Source organism: Protopterus annectens, chromosome 12.part0 (genome assembly GCF_019279795.1).
Source record: "Protopterus annectens isolate FY-2018-M chromosome 12.part0, PAN1.0, whole genome shotgun sequence".
Lineage (NCBI taxonomy): Eukaryota > Metazoa > Chordata > Ceratodontiformes > Protopteridae > Protopterus > Protopterus annectens.
This window is the reverse complement of record NC_056746.1, coordinates 1,014,937,272-1,014,958,501: the sequence shown is the minus strand read 5'-3', so window position 1 is coordinate 1,014,958,501 and position 21,230 is coordinate 1,014,937,272. Positions and strand designations below refer to the sequence as shown.

Here is a 21,230-nt window from a genome sequence, read left to right as displayed (position 1 = left end):
TGAACATAACTGCATCACCTTTCCCCTCTATGGATGACTAGGGTCACACAGTGGACATTTTCACCATGTGTTCCCTCAGTAAAATGGTCTCAGACCAGCTAGATATATCCAATTAACCACCATGAATGAGTAATTATGTAGTAAGAGTGCATTTTTATTTTCAAGAATTAAGTATCTTTAATGATTACTTTATCTTTTCCCATAAACAGAGATATGCATACATTCTGCATAAGCATAAATGGCTGTTTGGGGGGTCTTTGCTAAACTGGACTGTATCATTTTATTCAACAACCCTCCCCTTCTACATATTCTACACATCCCTTCTATCTCCCTTCCGCAGCTTATGCCTGAGGTGCTGGACTACATGGTAAAATTAAATTATAAATGCAGATAACCTTTTCCTTTCTCTGATGACTTTTTTATTTTCCCATTTGATGTAACTTTACACTGCACCATGAAGTACACTATTTTCTCACACTGCCGAGTGTATGTTTGTTAGCAAAACGGTACATGCCTACTGAAGATATGGCAACTGCCAATGTGCAGTTTGGTCATAATGTCTACACCTCCTGATTATCACTGTCGTTTATCAGTATCTACTCTTCATTGCACCCTCCTGACCATTAGTTTACTGGTTGCATGGCATACTGGACTGAAAAACTTGCTGGCCATATGCCTGTTCCCCTAACTACATACCTGTTGGCAGCATACCTATCCACGTAATGTTCTAACTGTTGAACTTTTGATGTTGTACCTGTGAAATATGTGCTCAATGTGCATGTCTGCTGACTGCATAACTGCTGACCACAACCATACTGCTTGTCTACCTGTTGAACATATCCTCTGATCAACTGCCTCTGACTTGTGCCTTTTATCTTCATACCCACTGATCTTGTGACGGTTCCTGTCTCCTGACCACATGCTTACTGGCTATATAGCAACTGGCCACATGCTTCCTGGCTGTATACCATACTGGGCACCAAAATATGTTTACCGTATGCATGTTCCCCTAACAATATGCTAACTAAATAACCCATTGATACCATACTTGCTCACCACATGTCCCAAGGCAGCCCACCTTTTAGTGTTACACCTGCTGACTGCATCCTTCATGGGCGTATATCTGCTAACTGTCCATCTGCACCTGTGCAGTGCGTGCTTGGTGACCCCATTGCCTGCATGCCTGTTGAACACTTACTTCCTAATCATGTTGTCTGAACTTTTGTCTGCATGCCTGTTGTCTGTATCCCTGCTGACTACATGACTTCCGGTTTCATTCCTGTTGACAACATTGCTGCTTACCATCATCCTATTGGCTGTATACCTAATACATTGTTGCAGCCTATAGGATTCATGCCTGTCATCTGCAGACCTCTTCAATCTAGAGCTACTTAATCAGCACAGCTCGCAGTCCATCTGCACCTGGCCTCACCCCATCTCTACAACATTAAGCTCTGCATCCAATAAACAGTAAACAAACACATCCCTCTTTACATTTTATTAAATATGAATTTGAACGACTAACATAATGCCGTTTTCATGTTTATTATCCAAGTGTATGCTTATAGCAGCCAGTCACTAAATACAGAACTCAGTCTGATAAAAAAAATAATTTCATTTTATTATTCTTTCAACTATGCCATATGGCATCACCTAAAACAAATCATTTTGCTACTGATGATGTTGTATAGTGTCATCTGAATTGAATGTTTTTGTCCTGAAGCTTCTGTGTGTTATTATAGCCTTGTTTTTAGACAGTATTATACATCTCATATCTATGTTTATTCTACATCTATGGAAACATACAAAATCCTCTGTTACTTTGCATTTACACAGTTTGTAAATGAAAATGAACTTTGCACACTTTAATGTATAATTCTTTAAAAAGGGCCATTTGTGTTGCTACAGCTGATAAAGTATGTCAGTACGTGCTCAAAATGACATTTCATACTAGCATTCTCCTTGAAATTAGGGTACAATGAACGAACATAGATGAAGTATGCCTGTCACTATACACTAAGTGGTAATAGTCTGCACTGCTGTTAAAAGAGAAATGAGCACTATAGTGTATAACTATTCAGTCTGTCAGTGAAGAAAACAGTAAATGTTATGTGCATATGCAAGCACACCATCCCTACAGCTTAGTTATTCACAGCACACTGCATGAGTATAAAATCATACCGTTACTAGCAAATGCACCGCCTTTCGCATCAACTGCTGTATGTTTGGAAGCCTTTGACACTGAACATGAAACGTGCCTATTTATTTCATATTTTATAAAAGTACATAAAAGAAAGATTAAAAACAGTGCAGTTAGTTAATTTCATTTGTATGTGTTTTTTTATGTGCAAATAAGTTATATACAAGTGATCAAACAAGTGATATACAAGTGAATCAAATTTCTTGTCTAGGCTTTCTAGGAAGGTAGAGGTGCTTTCAGGAGTTCAGAGGGAAGGAGCACAAATTGTATAAAGGGGAAATATCAGGTAGGTTCTAAGCAGAGACATAATTTAGTCTTGAGAAGATAAAGTTTGAGTTCCTTTTTAAAGTGTGCAAGGTGTATGATGGAGCATATATTCAGAGGAAGTTTATTCCAAGTGTGGGCTATAGAGCAGTTATATTGTAGTTTGCCTGTGTTCATCTTTGGATGATCTACATTCAGAAGTTGTGGTTAGATGTGCAGAGGGTTCTAGAAGGGGTATAGGTAGATACAAGAGTAGTGAGAGCTAAACAGGATGAAGGCCTGTATAGAATGGAGTGAATAACTTGAAATTGAGAAAGTAGCAGTAGTTGAGGGAATTCAAGCCATTGTAATGAGTTCAGGGCAAGGTAGTGATGGGAGTTGTAGGGGGAGTTAGTAATGAATCTTGCAATTTTGTGGTAAGTTTGTTGCAGTTTGTTCATGGTAGTAGCTTTTATTTTGGTTAGTACTGGGGCTGCGTAGAGATGTGTGGGCAGGAGGAAGGACTGTACTAGGAAGAGTCTAGCATTTGGAGTAAGAAATCTTTTGTTATGATAGAGCAAGCCAAGTTCCTGGCGTGTTTTTTTTATTCCTTCCAGTAAGTGTAAGTTAAATTTGAGATTGTCATCTATAATGACACCTAACAGTTTAGTGAGTGGTTCAGGTTTTATGATTGTGTTGTTAGAGGATGTTATGGTAAATGTAGAATTGTGGTTGGAAAGAGAGCCGGGGAGAAAGAGCAGGAGCTTGGTCTTCTTAGGGTTAAGGATAAGCAGATTGTCATAAATTGTCATTTCTCTGTGGATAGAAAGGAGTTTTGAGTAAGGGTGAGTAGGTCTGTGATACTACTGGAGATTGAGATGAGTGTAGAGTCATCTGCATATTGTATAAGAGAAGATTGTCTACAAGAGGTGAATAGTTCATTTGTAAAGATATTAAATAAGAGGGGACCCAAGACAGAGCTTTGAGGAACACCTGTTGGAACAGATATAAAGGGAGAGCAGGAGGAGAGCCATTTGACAGATTGCTGCCTACCTGAGAGATAGCTGGAGAACCAGGCTAGGGGGGAAGAAGACAGGTTGAGGTTAGATAATTTAGAAAGTAGTATAGGGTGAGAAACTGTGTCAAAGGCTTTGGAGAGGTCAAGGAAGAGGCAGGATATTAGCTGATTGTTATGAAGGGCATTGGCTATAGTATGACTGAAAGAGAGGAGGGTGGTGGATGTGCTGTGGTGGGGACAGAAACCATGCTGAGTGGGAGTGAGAAGGTTGTGTTGGAGGAGGTGGTTGAGGAGTTGTGGATGTATGCATTTTTCGAGCAACTTGGAGATGGGAGAAAGAATAGCAATGGGACGATAGTTAGATTGATCAGTGGAGTTGCCACCCTTATGCAGTGGAATAATATATAAGGATTTTCAGATAGTAGGAACTGTAGCCTCTTGTATAGATCTGTTAATGAGAATGGATATAGGATAGGCTATAGATTCAGCAGCAAGTTTGAGAAATGTAGGAGGTAGGTTATCGATAGAGGGAGAACATGGTTTAAGCTTAAGAAGAAGGGATTTGATGCAGGAAGTTGACACACGTTTAAATGAGAAGAGAGTCTGGCTATGAGGGTTGTTGGTAGTAGTGATAGTTTCAGCATTAGTATTTGAGGGTGTAAGGTTTTGGATAGTGTCAATGAAGTGTTTGTTGAGAAGGGTAGCAATTTCAGGAGGAGATTTTTTGGGGATAGGGTGAGGGGCTAGAAGGCTTGCCAGGGTAAAGTATTTTGTTAAGAGTAGTCCAGAAGTTGCGGGGGTTGGACCTGTTGTCTAGTTGAGGTGAGTTGTAGTAAAATGTCTTGTCTTTGGTGACCAATTTCTTAACTAGATTACATAATTGTCTGTATTTACATAGATGGGGAGTATGCCTGGTTTTAAGCCATAACTTCCAGATGCTATCCCTGGTATGCATTAGTGCTCTAGTATCTTTGGAGAACCATGGAGCATGGTTTGATTTAATTCTGATTTTCCTGAAGGGAGCAAGGGAATTAAGGGTATCTAGGAAAATGTTGTTGACTTTAATGACAGCATCATCAAAAGGGATGTGTTTAAGGATGGACCAATCAGTACTGCATAGTATGGAGTTAAACTGGGTGTTATTGAAGTTAGAGAGCTTATGACAATCTCTAAGTAGGTGTGGTTTGTGTGTGTGGGAGGTGTGTCTAAGGATAGAGGTGGGGAGGTGATCACTTAAGGAGACAGGTAGGGTACATGGGCCATGGTAGAGGTGAGGAGAGTTGGTGAGTATCCAGTCAATGGTGGAACTGGAAGATAAGTCTTTGTTGAAACGGGTGGGGGATGTAAGTAGTTGATGGAAACCATGTAAGTTGATGCTGGATTGTGGTGAGTCAGTAGTAAGTTTGGACCAGTCTATATTGACATCACCAAGAATGAGAGTTTCATAGTCTAAGTTGTGACTAAACTAAGACAGGATATTTTCGAGGGTGGGTATATTATTCCCACAGAAGTGACAGCAAATTTGTTGTGTGGGTTAAGATGGCAGTTTAGGATGAGAAGTTCAGCAGGATAGAAACTGGGGATGGGGATAGTGATAGAAGACAGGTTTAGGCTGTCTGAGTAGAGTACGGCTACACCGCCACCTTTTTTTAGGGGATCTATTTGCACGATAGATGTTGAAAGCTGGTGGCAGTATTTCACTGTTAGTGATGTGGGACTTGAGCCAAGTTTCGGACAATGCAAGGATGTTAGGGTTTGTATGGGCTATCCAGGAATGTTGCTTTGAGATCTTGTTTGTTAGACTTTGAATATTTATAGAATATATGGGCAGATGTTTATGTGCAGGTGTTTGCTGTAAGTCAGTATGGGAATGGTTAGGGGTGAGAGCAGAAGGGGTGGGATTGGAGGAATGATGAAGTGACTGAGGGCCTGGGTTAGGGTGGATGTCACCAGAGAGTAGAAGTTTATTTGTAAGGTGTGTGAGTGGAGTAATAGCTAGGTGAAGGAAGATGAGTTTAGGCTTGGGTTTGAGGGTATTTGTATGTTGGGAAGGAGGTTATATTTGTGAAACATAGAGAAGGAGATACTAAAGAGTGATGGGGAGATAGCTGAGTAGAAAGTAATTAAGAGGTTAGTGTGGGCGGTAGAGGTGGGGGAACCTTTAAGTGGGTTGGGGAGGTATGAGTGGTATGAGTGAATGAAGTTAGGGCCTATAGGTGAAAGAGTAGTGGAATGGCAAAGAAAAGGAAGAGTTACATTGTTGGGGGATGAGTAAGAGTTAGTATGGGGAGTAAAACTGAAGTGGAGGAAGGATGTAAGGCGAGTTGGGGAGGAGTTCTGGCAGGAAGTGTGTTGTGAGAGGCTGGGATGGCAGGAAGGGGAGGGATGGATGTGAGGTGAATGGGGGAGGAGTATTGGTAGGAAGTGTGTTGTGAGAGGCTGAGCAGGCAGGAAGGCGAGGGAATGGAGAGTATAAGTGTAATTGATGTAGGGGTGGGAATGGGGGTAGGAGAGTGAAGAGAGCCCAAGCGTAACAAGGTCAAACGGAGTGGGGCATGCACCCCTAGAAAACTAAGCTACTAGAAACACTCAGGAAAGCCAGGGAAGTTAGACAAAGTAATAGTTAGAGAAGGCAGGAGGCAGAGGTGCAGGGAGGAAGAGACAAGGTAGGTCAGTAGTGATGTACAGCAGAAGTTTAGAGTACCAAACCAGGGCCCAGGCTCCCAAAGTAGAGAAGAAGATGAAGGGATGGGGGACCAAAGATATGTGCAGAGGAAAGGCACTGTTGTCAGAGAGCTAGAGAGAGCTGGTTGATTCAGGGCGAGAGAGAGCGGGATATAGAGAAAAGAGGCAGACACCAAGGAGCGGTCCAGAGAAAGTGCTAGCTTACAGCCAGGACAGGAGTAGCAGTACAGGTATTAAATACAATATAAATTTCACTTGGCTGCACATACATAAAGTATCTCCTGATATTCTCTAGGGGAACTACCCAAATAGGGGAATTGATTGTAGCATGTTCAGGCAGGGTCACCACAGGGTTAGGATACTGCAGAGACTGTTTGCTATCCTAGAAAAAAAGAAGAAGAAAGAAAGATAGGGGTTAGGGGTAGGGAAAGAGCAACAGTGGAAGGTACATACAAGTGAAACAAGTTAACCAGCTGATGTAAATGGGGGTTGGAGTAGGTCAGTTTGTCTGAGTAAGTAGGTAGAAAGTCTGTGTGTGAGGGCAGCAGGTAAGACTGGTATGTGAGTGGGGAGGCTAGAGCAAAGAGTGAACACAGGGTGTGCTGGATGTAAGGGAGAGAGTGCTGGTATGTGTCAAGGGTGGAGAGGTGGAGGTAAGTAGTGAGTATAGGGGTGAGTGAGAACACTAAGGGGAAGACAAGGGAGTGCTTCAGGTAATTAACAGTACTAGAGAGTAGTAAGCAGTGGCAATTTTAGCAAATAATGATCATAGGTAGGCATTTACTGTAGCAGTGGGTAATGGTAAACAGCTGAATACAGATAACATGACATTCACAGCAAAATCAGCGACGTCATATAGCTAATAAATAAGCAGAGGTACAACTGTGAATAAGAAGAAAAAACATACAGTCCAAAGCATTCACAGATAAGCAGCTAGGTATATGACAAGGTTGTTAACAAATTACTGTGCACTAATACATGTATGCAGTTTACAGAAAAAAAAACACATTTCAGCCAGACACACTCTCAAATAAACAGCTGAGCTTGAGGCTACAGAAAGTAAAATGTTTTTGAAACCCACTATAGGCTAGGAACAACCCCAGAGTAATAAGATAGCAAGAGAAACACTCAGGAGAAATTGAACAACGCAATAAAGGTCATTCGATAAGGCAGTAAAGCCACACACATGGGAAAGATAGACACTTCAGCACAAGAAGAGACCCACAGTAAAGTGTATCCCCAGAACCATGCTAGGATGCCTTTGTTTTTCTTGTATTTCTTCAAACCCAGAATACAGAGACCCAGGAGAAGCAGCTACTATTTAGGGAAAGTACCCAACAGTAAAAGCGTTCTAACAAAACCACACCAGGCAGTGTTATGTTTGACCTGCTTACATTTAACCCAGGATTCAGAGACCCAGGAGTAGTAGCTTCTGGATAGGGAAAATATCCAACATTAGGGCGAGTCTGCCAAAAACCACACTAGGCGACCTTTGTACTATGTGAATACCTTTAAAACCAGGATTCAGAGGATCCAGAGATCCAGTAGAAGCAGCAGTTAGATAGGGGTAAATAATGGAAAGTAAAGCATTTCCACAGGGCCATGCTAGGCAGCCTTTATTAACTTCTTTAAACCCCAAAAGCCAGAACAGTAGAACAGCACATACAATGTATAGGTATATAGCAATGTAGAAAAAGCTACTCTATTTTGTCACCTTCCATATCAGAACATTTTTATGGAATTTGAAGATGAGTATGGTTTTAAACCAATACACTGGTGTTGAAAACAGACACTGAGTATGAATACACAGGTTGCTTGAACATGCACAGACACAGCAGGGTGGATAGTATTAGAAAACTGGCAAGTATTGAGAGAAAACACGCATAAATGCATAAATAAGTATTTTTAAGCATTATGTCTTGCTAACTATGACCCATCCAAATGCTTGCTTATTCAGTGTACTTTATGTGCCGGTTACATAGAGCCTAAATATAAGAGAAATGCTTAATTCTTTATCATTGTAGTCTGTCAGAGATGAAGTACAGAGCCCCTCTTCAACAGATGCAAATGAGAAAGATCCTGGAAGTGAAGTGAGTATGTGCTACCATGCTGGTGCTCGGGGTCTCTTGGATGCATGCAGACAAAGCACTTTGGTGACATCTTTTAGTCTTTAGATTCTTTGTTTATAACTTCAGCAAAGCTGGTGTAATGGTGCTTGTGATCATGGTGTGAGGAGCGGTACCAGAATGATGCAGTATTAGTGCTATATGTAGTGCATGAGGCAGTGGGTGTTGCAATGGTGATAACACTGGGATGAGGATTGTTGTCATTAATAAGCGTACTGATATATCCTGCTAAAGAAATAGTGAAGAGCAACCATTTGCTTAATCTGCTGTTGACAAAATGTAATTATTAGATTTTAAAAGGCTTAGCAGAAATGTAAATGTGTTCTTCAAATGCCTGCATGATTGGTTTAGCCTGTTACTTTATATGAATAAACAGTCTGGTTATGTTTATGGCCTACTGGTTGTTGTATTTTATATTACTGCTGCTGTTACAGCTGAACTGCTAAGGTCTGTACATCTTTGTCAAAGTGCATGCAATGAATCACACCAGTAAGTGACCCACCCCTCTACAAACAATAAAGCATTTCTTTCACCATTCATCTTTGGTGGATAATGAGAAACCTGAAATGGTAGGCCCTAATGTAATAACCAACACTGAAAGTGCAGTGATGTGAGTATGAAGAAAATAGTTTGTGATCAAAGACAAAGGCTCCATTTTGATGAACAAGCTCTATCAAAAAACAATTTGACAGAAACAGCCACAACAAGGAATTTTTGTTTGTGACTTTGTTTCCTGTCATCCCAGAGGAGGAAGAGACTATTTATAATGTAGCTTGTCAACTCAAGGTTAGCACATCATAGGGCAAAGTGTTGTTCCCATGATGGGCAAACTTTAGAGATAGATGCTTTTACCAAGTCACACTCAACAAAACATGTTTTATCTAACTTGGGGAAAACAGTTACTCCGAAGGAGAAGATGTTTTATTTTTGTAACAGTCTGTTCATAAAGACATGTCCAACAACAAGAAAGGTAGAAAAAAAAGGTAATTTTTTGAGGAAGAACTCTATTTCCCTTCCATTGAAAATGTTCTCCCTCCCTTACTATAAGACAGCTGTTGCAACGGAGATGGGAAAAGAGCATGTTGGTAGCTCTTTTGGCAATTTTGGTTAAGTTATATCACATTTTGAAGAAGCACTGTTTGATTTTGTCATTTTGTCTACCTCACCACAGTTTTGATGTGTGCTAATTTATCCTGTTGTTAAAGATTTCCCATTTTATGTTTTGAAGTAGCTTAAGTTGTGATTGTTTTGGAATATACATTAAGAAATTGCATTAAGCTCATATGTGTGTGTGTATGGATATATATATATATATATATATATATATATATATATATATATACATATATATATATATACATATATATATATATATATATATATATATATATATTATATACGTATGTGTGTGTATGGGTTTACTATAGAATATCAAAATACTGAAATCCCGAATTTCAGTATTTCAAAATTCTGTAGCCAAAATCTTTAAATCGCGAAACCCCAGAAGTGTGAAATTCAAAATCCTGAAATTTGGAGATTTTGAAATAGCTCTTCTGGTGTTGCGGTATGTGAATGGATAGGTGTAAGTTCAGTTAAGCATGTATGTGTAAGTGTGTTGTTTAGGGGCTGTAGTGTATGTTAGTGTGTGCTGTGGCTGTGATGTGTGTTCAAGGGGCTGTGAAATGTGTGGGTGTAATACCTTTTTGTGTGTGATTGTGTGATCTTGGAGTTAGTATATATAAGTGGGGGGCGGGCACAGCACCCCACATGGGTGGTGCATGAGGGCTTGTCACCCTGCTTGTCTGTAGTGTAGGATTATATGTTTAATTGTGGGGGGACATTGTGTGTATGTGTATGTGTTTGGTGCATTTGTAGTGTAGGTTCGCAATTTTAAATTTCGCGGTTCTGGGGTTTCGGGATTTAAAGCTTTCGGCTATAGAATTTTGAAATTTTGAAATTCTGAAGTTCAGGATTTCAGTATTTCGAAATTCTATTGTGAACCCATGTGTGTGTGTATATATATATATATATATATATATATATATATATATATATATATATATATATAGTTCCACTTTATAATCTCAAAATACTGATATCTTGAATTTCATTACCTCAAGACCATAAAGTGGAATTTTTAAAATCCCGAAACCCCATAAATACGAATCCAGAAATGTTGAATTCGCAGTTATGGTGTTCCAGTATTTGACACTGGATGTAGTATGTGCAGGATGTATCATGTAGTATGTGGATTTAGCTGGTATGCAAGGTAAATGGGTATTTGGTTGGGTTTTAGGTATGTGTTTGATTGCATGTGAGTGTGTTTGGAAGTTTTATGTGTGGGTTAGCATAGGCAGGTAAAAGTATAAGTGTTTAAGTGTTGAAAGTGGTGGTGTTTGTATATTTGTGATGTGTGTGAGGGTACTGTAGAGTGTGTAGTGGTGAGTTTGCTGTCTTTTTCTGTTTGGTGCGATCTTGGAGTAGTAGGGGGGTGGGTGCAGGGGAGCTTGCCCCCCTGCTTATATGTAGTGTAGGTTTGTTGGTTTGCGTTTTTGCACTTGTTTGTGCTTTGTTTGTTGTAGTGTGAGTTGGATGATGTATGTGTTGTGTGGTGTATGGTATGTTTATGTTTGTGATTTTGTGTTTTGCGGTTTTGGGGTTTCAAGATGTGGAACGTTTGACGTTATGGTCTCGGGATATTGAAATTCAAGATTTCAGTATTTTGAGATTATAAAGTGGAACTATAAATACATATATATATATATATATATATATATATATATATATATATATATCATTGTTTATAAGCAGAATTATAAATTATATGTTTGCTCTTTGATGGGTAGAGTAATTAATGTATTCTAGATACTTCTTACACGGCACATGTCTCCTCTTTCTAAACACTGTCATGTAGTAAACTAAAAGGTTTTTGTCAACAATTTTTTACTCAGAAATATGTTTACTCTTCAGTTAAGTTTTGTAAGTCTGATGGTAGGCAGCCTGTGTAATGTTTCTTTAAAAGTGGTTGCTTTTAATTACTTAGTTTTGATTGGTGGCTTGTTACTGTATTAAGGAGACTTAATGCCAAGAACAATTACTTTGATGATGCTTGTATGAAACAGGTAAACGTGCTAAGACTTTTTGGGATTTGTGTTTTAATAAACATCCATTTTGCTTGGAATTTGACATGGTGGTGACTTTTTTATTTTTTATTTTGGATATTATATCACCTTGCGTGATTTTTTTGTGATCTTTATTCTTCATTTGAAGTGAATTCATAGGCATGGTCACTTTACAGTCTCATCAAACGCTCAGCTAAAATCATTTATTCATTTTTTGAGACCCCTTTAATTCTGTTCATGGTTGCAGGACAGCCAGAGCCTATCTTGGTATTCGGTGCATGTAATGCAAAGAAATCATCATGGACATGATGCCACTCTGTAATAAGACATGCATCACTCACATGTCATATATCCAATCATTTCACCTAGAGTTTGTTTTGGAGATATGAAAGAAAAACAGAGCTTCCAGTAAAAGCCCACACAGATACAGGGAGAACATGCAAACTCCATACAGAAGATATCCGAATCAGTGAGTAGGTTGGATAATCAAGCATCATGTGGCAGCTGTGCTGACCACTGCACCTCTGTGCAAGTGCTCTACTAAAATTTACTTTTAATAGTAAGCTGTAGTTCTCCTCAGAGACGTTACTAGAAAAATGTTGTTCGTGTTTTTATGTCTGATAAAGGCAGTGTTGAAATCAAAAACTTACTGTTTATAGGAAGAGATTTTACCACAGCTTTTGCTATGTTTTTGAATTGAATTAAAAAATGCACCTAAAAACATGCTGGCTATGCCCTTGCAACTCCCACTCTAATATCACCCACCCCATCCAACCACTACCTTTCTTTCCACTCCACTAACTACCTTGATTATAGCAAGCTCAGATGCTCATAAGCATAGTACTTATTATACAGCAGGAACTTCTTATTGTAACATGTGTTAATGTCTGTTATGTACTTCACAGATAAAGATTCTAGTTGTCTACTGATGTACTATGTTCTTCATCTGTAAATATATTGTAAGTAATTGCTATGTTAAATTGTTAATCGCTATGTAATCCAATGTAACTACTGTCTGTTTATTTTAACTGTGGAGCTTTTCTCCCCGGGCCTCCGCTGAAAATGGACCTACGTCTAGTCGGACACTCCCGGTCAACAAATGTAAATAAATAAATAAATAAATTCATCCAAATTAAACAGAAATTTTTAATTGTGCCTTTGCTGTTGCTTTAAGTCAATCTGTTATTGCACACATATGCTCTACTTTACTGTTTAGTTATCCTTAGTGTTGTCCTCAGGCATCACAACTTTGTATTAAGTTTTGGTTAGACTGGATGTGCCCTCTGTTAGTTGTTATTCATGCTGTTAGCTGACACTGCCTGGGGCAAATCAGCTTTTTACCTGTTCGGTGCTCTGTGCCTCCAATACAGTCCATCTGCTTTTCTAAAGTTTACATAACAGTGCAGTTGCTCTGCTTTACATAAGAATACAGTTGCTCTGCTGTTATAAGTTCCTGATATTTTCTTTTTTTTCCTGTGGGAACTCCTTGTAGCTGTCTAATATCTTCTTGTATTGTATTGCACTTATCTGTATCATCAGTAATCTAAAAGTTGGTGTTTAAAACTTCAAAAATTGTCTTGTATAACAGTATGCAGTATATTTGGTGTTAGAAACAGCTCTCTGGTACATTTCACTAGTAGTGCATATAACTCCTTGTTACCAACATAGTTTTACCTGCAGTAACTCATGCTTCTCCACCTCTTTAACGCTGCATTCTTTCTACCTACACTCTTCATCGGCACCGCCATATCTGTTGCCTAGTCCCTCATCCATTACTGTCATTCCTCTGTTATCTCTGCCCAATACCACTTAAGCAACAAGCAGGTAGCACTGTATGTCAACATGTAGCCTCATTGTTATAAAACCTGTTAGCTCGTTTGTTGAGGCTGTGTAACAACTGTCTCAAGTTTATTGACAACCCAGATCAGTTGGCATATACTCATTTCTCTTACAAGAAATGCACTTATCTGTCTCAACTGGAGGATAGTTTCTCCATCACACCTATGCTCCCTAAATAGCATTACAAAATGACTACATTACAACACTACCACAGCACCAAAGTTGCATATACTTAGGCCATACAAATGCTAGACCAAGTATTCCAAGCCACCTAGTCACCTTATTGGATTACCTCAACAACATAGCCACAGTGTGAATACCTGTCACATACCTGTACTCCCAGCTACTTCTCTTAGGAACCACATAAGATCCCATAAGGCTGCAACACAACTCTGCAATGTCTTAGTCATTGGTGCATCCATTCTAAGAGTCGCATCACTCTGAAAGGTGACTGAGAACATGGTCACAGTTATTTTTCATTTACTGGCATAAAAGATGTCATTAGGGCCTTGGGTCCCTGCACCACACCATATATGTTTATAACCTTGTAGGTACCCACTTGGAAGTGAACAGCCACATTCTAATTTGGGGGAGATGCAGTGAAACACTGGTGAGCTTTGCAATTATGTTGCCAATCAATGCACTAACATTGAGCAACATTCTACCCTCAACAAGAATGATGCATACATATCACATCCTATATTATACAAATCTGGTGTCTGGTGAAGTCTTACTAGCACTCAATAAAATTAAATAACATATTATTGGCAACTACAGAACCCCATGTATGACCTCACAAATCATACAGAGTGCCTTAGTTAGTAAGAAAACATAAATGCTGAACCAAATAATGACCAGCTATTGATACATAAACTGACATATGTATACAACTAACAAGAAATATGCCCAGAAATTATTTCTGGGTTTTGTAAACGCCAATACACTTGACCCGATTATTCCCTTACCCACCATGTCTACGGTCTAGATGTTGTTTTTGCTGGTGTATTTCCCCAATTACACTGCTGCATAGTCAAATCAAATTATTTTGTTTTGGAAAAATAATGGAGAAGGTAATATTGGATAAGTTATTGTCAGAATTAGAAAAGTTGGGACATGAAACCATATGTCAGCATGCATATGTTGAAATAGATCTATTACCACCTGTAGTATAATGTTCTATAACAATATAATAAATACTGTGAATGAAAACATTGTGCTGTGATGTCATTTATATAGATTTAACTTCAGCACTTGACAGGGTCATACACAAAACACTGATCAATAAATTAGTACAACTAGGTATTGATGTGCTCTTGATAAGACAATTAGATGCACAGCTTACAATTAGGACATAGCAAGTATCATACAGTAAGTAACTGGACAGATGAAATTCTTGGTTACAGTCAGGGTGTCCCACAGGGCTCTGTCTTAGGCCTATACTTCTTTAGATTGTATCTTTTAGGCCTATCTTTTTTATCTGAGGTGTTCTATAGTCTTTATGCAGATGACTTAAAACTGAGTAACTGATTATGTGTTACAGATAGTGCATGCATACTAAAGAACTTGACTAAATTGACTATTTGGGAAAAGGAGAATGATATGCTAATAAATGTTGTGACATCCCTCATCTAGGCCAGTAATCAAGAGGCCTGAATCCTCACCACTGACACTAGTGGAGAATGTTCACTTAGAACAAAAATGGATGCACATTGTATTTTCAGATGCAGCTGTCTGCACCAAGCACGTTTCCCCTTAAGAGCACACAGAGGGCGCTTTCCAGACCTGGGGGTAGACTTCCTCAAATAAGACTTTACCTTTCTCTCTGCAGAAATCAGTGCTGTGTGTCCCTGTTCCAAGTAGATCACACACACACACACACACACACACACACACACACACACACACACACACACACACACACACACACACACACACACACACACACCTGAGAAAGGCTGGCACAGATTTACCCACTCTACCACCTCTACCCAGACTATAAGGTAGATTCACTGCCAATAGGCAGCTACTTTAAGGCTCTTACTAGGGCACCCAGTTATTAGTAACATTAATACTTTGCAAATGGTAATGTTAACCAAGAAGCAAGACTTTCAGGAGTATGAAGCCCACAGTGTCATCAAATAAAGGCAATTACTCTCAAAGGTTAAACTGTTTTCTAAAAGATCAGCCACAATGAAAAGTTTTAATATATTTAATAATAAGTCATAAAATATAAAACATGAAAATACTGAATATCTATTTAGACTAAACACCAGAATTTCAGTTCACAAGAAATATAAAAAACAAAACAGCTGGAAAGATTCAGACAGATACAGAAATACAGTAATTAACTAACCTCACTGTATTTTCTAACTAAGTGAAGAATTACTGTTCCCTAGTTAAGTTACTTACAAAAGCAAGGGAAGATGAAGTAGGTGAGTGGTCTTCGTTGCCAGGTTCCCAAAAACAGAGTACTAAGTGTCTTCTGTCACATCTCTTACTAGTATCTAAATATTATTTCAGTGCTAGCTACAGAATGACATCACATCTGGTCACCTGAACCAGGATTTTGCACAGATGTGTCACAGTACACGAGAGCTTTGCTAAGGTATCTGGAGAGTGTAGAACAGATCCAACCCTTTCATCTTTCTTAGAGCGACTAACCAGCCATTCACTCTGGCACCCCAAGGTAGCAATTAATTCACAACTAAGGACAGTAAGAGCCCAGGCCTTTCCCAGACATTACATCTCTGGCTGCATTCAGGCCTGTGAGATAAAATATTTATGGTCTAAACCAAGTCATTTAATTTCTGGCTATTTTTCTTAAGGTAAGCTGAGCTGAGCTTAACCTCTTCTCTTCCAGAATCTTTTGATAACATATATACATTTCCTCAGTTTCAACAGTACAGTCTGATATAAATGTATATTTCTTTTCTGTCCAGCAGGACCCACTGTTTATAAATTTTTAACACAAGCAGCTTTATAAATACATGTTTTAACATAAGCATCTGTACAAATCAGTTTGATATACAAATGACATAAAATTCTTTACAGAACTCATGCTATCTATGCTGGCATATGTTATGTCCTGCTTTGTCTGGCATAGCTGGCACTACCTCACATCATCACATCTCTGTCTCCTTTGAAGACTCAAGCTGATTTCTCATGTGACCCTGGATAAATGTTGCTTGAGAGGAATGAGCCTGTCTGGGAATACATTAACCCATACCCTGTCTTGAGATCTTATCTGCATTGGCATTGTTGATTTCACTATGGTAATGCACTAGGTGGGTGCATCCAGGTTTCCCAGTGAACATGTCCACAAACTTCTGTGACACTACATGGATTTCTCAAAGCTGAGTAGGGGATAGCCACTGGGACACTGCTACCACTTCCAGTGAGGTGTCAGTCCAAGACTCACTGAGGAGAGTAGTCCCCAGATCCCCCCAGATTCCTCCTACCATCCACTGCAAAGACTTAGCACAAGGCCCTCCCTTATCATGGTATGGTTTCAACATGTTAATGTGGTACAGTTTGTGCCCCTGCCTCTTTCCTAGCAGTTCTACCATGTAGTTAACATCACTGACCTTCTTTACCACTTTGAAGTGTCCTTCCCAAGCTGCCTGCAGCTTATGTTGTCTGACAGAAATCAGAACCATTACCTGCTTCTCATATCATACTCTTAGGCTTGAGTATTCTTGTTAAACCAGGCTGTTTTCTTCTGTTCAGCTCATGCCAGGTTCTCCTGGGCCAAGCCTATGAGTTCCCTAAGCCTTGTCCTGAGGTCTGGGACATATGTCACAACAGCCTCCTCCTGAGATTCCTACTCAACCCCCTACTCATCACAAATCAAATCCAAGGGCCCTCTCACCCTATGCTCATACAGTAACTCAAAGGATGAAAAACCTGTGGATTCCTGAGGTACTTCTTGGTGTGCAAACAGCAGATGGGGCAAATATTTCTCCCACTCTCTTTTAAACTGGTCTGCAAATGCCCTTAGTCTTTAGTGTAGAGTTTAACCTCTGCACAAGACCATTAATCCTGGGATGGTAAGGGATGATCGGGGTGGTCTTTAGGTGCTTCACCCCACAGCGCTCCCACAGACAAACCAGCAGCTCTGAAATTAAATTGGCACCTCTGCCAGTCAGTATTTCTCTTGGGAAACCTACCCTGCTGAAAATCTCTAATAAAGCATTTGCCACCTTTTCTGCCTCAATGGAGGACAGATCAACTGCCTCAGAGTTTCTAGTAGCATAATCTTCTACCATTAGGATGTATTTCTTCCCTGTGGAACTTGGGATATTCAGATGCCCTACAATATCCATAGCTACCTTCTGAAATGGCTCCTCAATCACAGGCAAAGGCATCAATGTAGCTTTGACCTTGTCCCCTGCCTTGCTTACTTTCTGGCACTGCTTACAGGTCCTGCAGGATCCTGTTACATTCCTTGTAATATCAGGCCAATAAAAGTAATACATAATGCATCTCTTGGTATGCTTTATGCCCATGTGACCTGCAAAAATTAATTCCATGGTCTAAGACTACAAGTTCTAGATGGAAGACCCTAGGCAGTACCCTCTAGCCCTCCCTTACAGGTCCACTCTCTGTACAGTAACCCTTTGTTCCAGTATTCAGACTCCCCTTTTTCTTGAGAATAAGGTCCCTCCTTAACTACCACCCTCAAGCCTTATAATGTAGGGACCAAGAGCTGAACCTGTCTCAGCTCTACATTTGTGACCCTTCCTTCTGCCCTTCCTCAGGAAGTCTGGTTTCTTCTGTCAGCAGTGCCTCACTGTCAGCCTGTGTGGTACCAGTCACCTCTGCCCTTGCAGTCACTCTGTCCAAGGGAACATAAGTCAGCATCTGTGGCTCATCTTCACTTCAGTTTCACTGATATAGGGTAGCTCCCCCCCTGAAATAGCCACATCACCAGCCTGGCTTCAGGTGTGGGGTCTGTCTGGGTCTCCCCCAGGCTACCTGACCCACAGGCCTGTCTCCATGCCTGACTGTGTGTAGCTGCATGTACACAAGGTACTGCATTATCAGAATCATTCCCTATCAGGACATCTGCAGGGATATCCTCAAACACACCTACTTGCTAGCTTCTTTTTCCACCCTCCCAGTCAAGGTGAACCCTGCCCAAAGGTATTAGGAATGGGGTCCCTCATAACGTTCTGAATGGAGTGGACTGTCCAAGCAACTACTGCTCCTCTTTAACCACTGCAGGCTTTACAAAGGTTATGTCAGAGGCTATGCCTCTCTTAGCAGTGGCCTGTTTTCTACCCACTAAGATAGGATACAAGCTTTGGTGATAGTTTGGTATCCCTGTAGTCTCCAGATATCTTACCACTGACATACTCTTATTCCCACTTCCTGGCTCCCCCATCTTTTTCCCCACCTTGCTTCAGTGGACATTTCTATGCTACATGGCCCCTCTGGTTGCATTTAAAACATCTAAACCTTGATCCTGACCATGTACCTGAACTACTGGTTTCCCCTGTTACTTTCAGACTCTGTTTGGGTGGTTTAGGCTGTCCACCATGGGTTCCCTTATAGCCATGTGCAGCACTGGGTATCCACTTCTTGTGCAGTGATTCCTGCTTTATAAGTAGAAATCTCGTTTTCTGCCCAGCTCATCTGCAGAGTTACACTCCCGGTCTGGCAACCAGATTCTCATGCCCTCAAGCAAAGTGCTAAGAGCTTTTTCCCTCACCAAAGGGTCTGGCAGCCTTTCAGAAGTGTTGACCTGACACCCACTTATCCACTTATGAAAATAAGTGCTTAGCTCAACAATATAATCACATGCACTTTCATCTGCCTTACATATATGCTCATGTGACTTACTTTTTTCTGTAATCTTCAGGTGATAAATTAAAACATTCCAATAAACATTGTTTAACCTTGTCATAATTTAAATAATCAATATCAGACAGTTTAGAAACAGCAGTTACTGCTTTACCATGGAGTAAGGGGGTCAAGAACCATACACAGAGCCCTTGGAAAACATCATATTGTCTACATGTTCTTTCAAATGTATGAATAAAACTATCAAAATGATCACATTATTTATACTATGGAAAAAATGACTGACCTTTCTTGCTTCTGGGGTTCAGTTATTTCCTTCCCTATTCCCTCCATGTTCTTGTCAAAGAGTCAGCATGTCCCTCTCTCATGTTAACACTTTTTCTAATTTTCTTCAGCTTCCAAATGCTGCAGTCTCTGCTTTTCTTTGGTGTCTAAATGTTGCAGTCTGTCTGTCAATTCTAATTCCAAATGTCTGTTCTCTAGTTCAAGTTTCTTTAACTCCAGACAGGTTTTTAAATCCTCTGAAGAATATGTGAACTGTCCTGTCTCTGAGGGCTGTGGATCCCCATCACCAGACTGGTTGCCCTCTTGGTTGCTGATCCATGTTGCAACTGTGATTAAGGCTGAAATCATTTCCTCTTTAGTCAGGTTGGCATGCACCAATCCTTTGGATATGCACACCTTAGCCAACTGGTTCACTGCCAACTTGCCATAATCCTCTGCTGATATTTTTGGCTGCTTTCCCTGACCAAACTAAACTAATAAAAATAAATAAAACTGTTGTGAAAAATGAAACTATGTATGTTTACCTTGTGCCTACTGAAAGTACATACACCTTTAATGACAGCTGCTTACAGGCTACAGAAATTCAATTAATATCCACAGCACTGCTCCCTCCTCTGTGCCAGTAATCAAAGAGCCTCATTCCTCACCACTGACACTAAAGTTCACTTTGGAAAAAAATGGATAGACACTGTTTTTAGATGTAGCATTTTGCACCAAGCACAATTTCCATTGAAAAGACGTAGGGAGCACACTCCAGACCTGGGGCTAGACTTCCTCTCTAGGCCCCAAATAAGACTCTACCTTTCTCTCTGCATAAATCAGTGCTATGTGTGCTTCTTCCAAGTAGATGATATGCACACTCTTTCAGATTTTATTTTCACACATACACACACACACACACACACACACACACACACACACACACACACACACACACACACACACACACACACACTTCTTGGAAAGGCTGCCATAGATTTCCTTGCTCTACTCACTGCTACGTAGACTATAAGGTAAATTTACTGCCACCAGACAGCTGCTTTAGGGCTCTTACCAAGGTACCCAATTACTCTTAGTAAAATTAATACTATGCAAATGGTAAAGTTAACCAAGCAGCAAGACTTTCGGGAGTATGAAGCCCACAGTGTCACCAAGTAAATGCAATTATTCTCAAAGGTTAAACTATTTTCTAAAATACCTGCCACATTGAAAGGTTTCAATATATTTAATAAGAAATAATAAAATAGAAAACATGAAGATACTGAATATCTATTAAACACCAGAGTTTCGGTTCACAGGAAATATAAAAACAACACAGCTGTAAAGATTCAGACAGATAAAGAAAAACAATATTTAATTAACAGAAGAATTACTGTTCCTTAGTTAAGTTACTTACAAAAGCAAGGCAAGATGAAGTGTGTGACTGGTCCTTGTTGTCAGGTTCCCAAAAACAGAGTGCTGAGAGTCACATCTATTACTGGTATCTAAATATAATTTCACTGCTGGCTATAGAATGACATCAAATATGGTCACCTGACTCTGTGGTTCCCACACTGGAGACTGCAAAACAGTTCCAACCCTTTCATCTATTCTGGAGGGACCAACCAGCTGTTCTCTGGCACCCCAGGGTAGCAATTAGTTCACCACTAGGGACAATAAGAGCCCAGGCCTTTTCAGACATTGCACCTCTAGTTGCATTCAAGCCTGTGAGATAACATCTTTATGGCCTAAACCAAGTCATTGAATCTCTGGCTATTTTTCTTAAAGTAAACTGAGCTGAGCTTAACCCCTTCCAGCATCCTGTGTTAACATATACACATTTCCTCAGTTGGGTCACCTACACATGGTTGACATTTCATAATGTCGAAGACCATATGGCTGAGACCATATGATCAACATTTGAAATGTTG

At 39.9% G+C, this 21,230-nt stretch overlaps 1 protein-coding gene across 4 annotated transcripts in view; it reads left to right on the top strand.

Moving 5' to 3' along the window:
* Positions 1 to 21,230, top strand: part of BCAS1 (brain enriched myelin associated protein 1) — a 1,015,193-nt gene that overhangs the window by 940,081 nt on the left and 53,882 nt on the right. For 3 of the 4 annotated variants that reach the window (XM_044090037.1, XM_044090036.1, XM_044090034.1), the window contains one exon: positions 8,171 to 8,236. The exons of the other annotated variant lie outside the window; for it this stretch is intronic. In XM_044090037.1, the coding sequence (XP_043945972.1) occupies positions 8,171 to 8,236 (66 nt within the window). The remainder of the gene's footprint in view (positions 1 to 8,170; positions 8,237 to 21,230) is intronic. 4 annotated transcript variants of the gene reach the window in all.